Source organism: Cyprinodon variegatus, unplaced genomic scaffold, assembly GCF_000732505.1.
Source record: "Cyprinodon variegatus isolate N-32 unplaced genomic scaffold, C_variegatus-1.0 Scaffold899, whole genome shotgun sequence".
Lineage (NCBI taxonomy): Eukaryota > Metazoa > Chordata > Actinopteri > Cyprinodontiformes > Cyprinodontidae > Cyprinodon > Cyprinodon variegatus.
This window is the reverse complement of record NW_015151352.1, coordinates 48,031-50,833: the sequence shown is the minus strand read 5'-3', so window position 1 is coordinate 50,833 and position 2,803 is coordinate 48,031. Positions and strand designations below refer to the sequence as shown.

At 41.3% G+C, this 2,803-nt stretch overlaps 1 protein-coding gene across 1 annotated transcript in view; it reads right to left on the bottom strand.

The window, feature by feature from the left end:
* LOC107099713 (integrin alpha-11-like) overlaps nt 1-2,803 on the bottom strand; it is a 37,350-nt gene that overhangs the window by 4,573 nt on the left and 29,974 nt on the right. The window contains exons 19-21 of the mRNA XM_015397956.1: nt 2,588-2,674; nt 2,368-2,478; nt 123-218 (exon numbers count right to left, since the gene is read on the bottom strand). Coding sequence (XP_015253442.1) covers nt 123-218; nt 2,368-2,478; nt 2,588-2,674 — 294 coding nt within the window. The remainder of the gene's footprint in view (nt 1-122; nt 219-2,367; nt 2,479-2,587; nt 2,675-2,803) is intronic.

Sequence of the window (2,803 nt, the reverse complement as noted above, 5' to 3'; positions counted from 1 at the left end):
AATAAACTGAATAGAAGTGAATTGTTGCACCCCTACCGGTTGGTAATACAGATGATTAAATAAGCAAGCTCTCTGGAGCATCCTTTAGATTTTAGTTGTTGGTAACAGTAACAGTGTTGTACCTGTCTAACAAGGTTGTCCCCCTGCAGAAACATCGGATTGGACTTGTCCAGCTGGATCGAGGTTACAGTCAGCAGCTCTAAGGACCTGATGCTCACCTGTAAGTCAAATGGTTGTCAAACACAGCAGTTTATGTAACTAAATACTATAATTTGGACTTAAATGTCAAAAAATGACTAACCACTTTTTTAGGTACACCCATTAAAAGGTTTTTCAGGCTGCTGGATAATCTTCAGCAAATAACAAGTTTAGGAGAGACATATTCTCTGTCATTACACAGGACTAAGGAGTCCAAGGTACTGAAATGTAAGAATATTGACGTGATCGATGTGGTGCAAACACATCTAAAGCAAACCGTGGCTCTGTTGTGTCTACATGAAGCAAATTCTGCAGAATGTTTGCAGCATCTTGATTAATCTATGCAGGAAGAACTGAATGAGGGTAAAACCAGCAACTAACAAGGCGTGCCTAATAAAGAGGCCAGCGATTGTTTATTGTAAGTCATATTAATCCTATTTTCACTCTGTTCATTTTAGTTGGAGGCAGCGAGGCTTCCTGTAACACAGAGGCTGTAAATACAAAAAAAAAAGATTGGAAACATTAAAGACAGAACAGCAGGGTTAGAGATATGCTACGTTCTCACCATATGTTCTTTTAGCAGCAAAAAAGCATCTGCTGCTTTATTTTTTATACTTGTCCACATTAAGGTCAGATGCGCCTCAACAGCATCTTTGATCCACCTGATGTGCGTCCAAGCAAAGTGTGTCCAGATGCATCTGGTGCTTCTGATGTTCCTGTGTTCAGAGGAAATTTATATTTTTCCAACTCCAGCAGCTGCTGCTTGTGAAGCGCATCACACACCTCAGGTGGTCAGAAGCTCATGAGGCGCTGCTTCAGCTGGTCGAAACGAAGAAGAAGCAGGTTTCCATGCAAAGTCAATGGTTGACGACACCAATGGAAGGTGCAGCAAAAGGTCCTGCAGCGTCTGAGCAGCAGCAGCAGCACCTCATGAGCTTCTGAGCATCTGAGGCACATGACGTGGTTCAGAAGCAGCAGCTGCTGGAGTTGGAGAAATTTAACTTTAGCTGCTGGACATCAACCAATGAGAGAAGCTGATCTGGGAGCTGGCAGGGAGACAGACACAGCACTGCTGATGCAGAGCGCTACAGTATGATCACTTCTCTGAAACAGTTTATTAATGACTAAATTAACTTAAAATGTAGAAACCTGCTGGCAGAATATGTTCGCTTTTATTATCCTGGTGCTTGCAGTTTGGATTACGTACATGAAAAATGTGGACCATAGCAGAAAACCCCCATATGGTGAGCGGGCCTGAGGCAGCTGCTGCTGGGGATTTCCAGTAACAGAGCACCGCCGGTGTATGGTGGTATCGTGCTGGTCCTGTTTTCAGGTGGACTTTCTCACTTCAGAATAGATTCAAACTACTTTTTACCCACTGATCACAGCAAATATAGCAAAGCTGCTCTCTGGCATTGAACACAGGAGCAGCAGAAGCTCTGGAGACACTTTACTGGACGTCTGAACTAAATGTGGACAAGCAGCAGAAATGAAGCATCAGAAGCTTTCCTGATGCTTCTATCACATGTGGTCTGAATGTAGCATTAGAGTTTGGGTTATATACTGCAAAAAAAATTGTTTTAAAATAAGTAATTTTTTCCTATTATAAGTGCAAGGGAAACACTGCCAATGGAACAAGACAATTTCTATTTAAAAAAAAAAATATTGTCTTATTCCAAGTGCATATTATCTAACTATCTAATTATCTTATTTGCCATTAGCAGATCTTATTTAGCTGCTCAAATTAAGGGTAGATACACTTATACTTATTTCTAGATTGTTTTTTGTAGACTAGGTTAGAGTTAGATCTGATTATTACGGCGTACATCAGAACTCTGGCAGAAGTGCTGGGTTTTAACAGCAACCAGTTTTGATCCTGTCATGCAGTTGAACATTTGCATCAACCCTCCTGGTGTGAAATCTAAGGTTAGAGTGACATCTAGTGATGACCTAAGGAAGCAGAATTTAGCTTCATCCAGAAAGTATGTCCCCACAGAGAATCTAACTATAAATGCATGGAGCACATATCTGTACTTACTGGGTTTATACATGGAGTTTGTAAGTACAGTACATGTTATTTATTATTAATGACTTCAAAAAATATTTTAAGTTAGCTTTGACAAGAGATTTCATTGAGATTCTTAACATCCAGGAAACCTAGTGACTTACAGCATGAAGAGCAGGTAGTTGAAGTCTTCCTGTGATCATGAGCTTCAACGTCTGGGAGGGAGCCAGGCTGAGTCTGCACTGAAGAGCTACGCTCACACTGTTACTGTGGTTCTACACAAAAGCACACAGGACCAAACACAGGAAGAACAAAACTGGCTTTAGTAAAACCACAAAGTGTGCATTTTTTACTTAATGGGTTAAAAAGGAAGTTTATTCTCACCAGCTGAGACAGATGAGTCAGGTCCTCTGGCTTCCTTAAAGTGGAAAAGTTGGTAGGAGGGAGAATACAGCCTGAAGCATTTCCCTGCTGCGAAAAGAAAATGCAAACATTAAGCTTAAAACTCATACATTTTGCATTCAGACTACCCAGGGGCTGTCAACAATAAATATGGGCATATGGGCTGAACAGGCCCCCATGGTGGCCGGCGGTGCATCT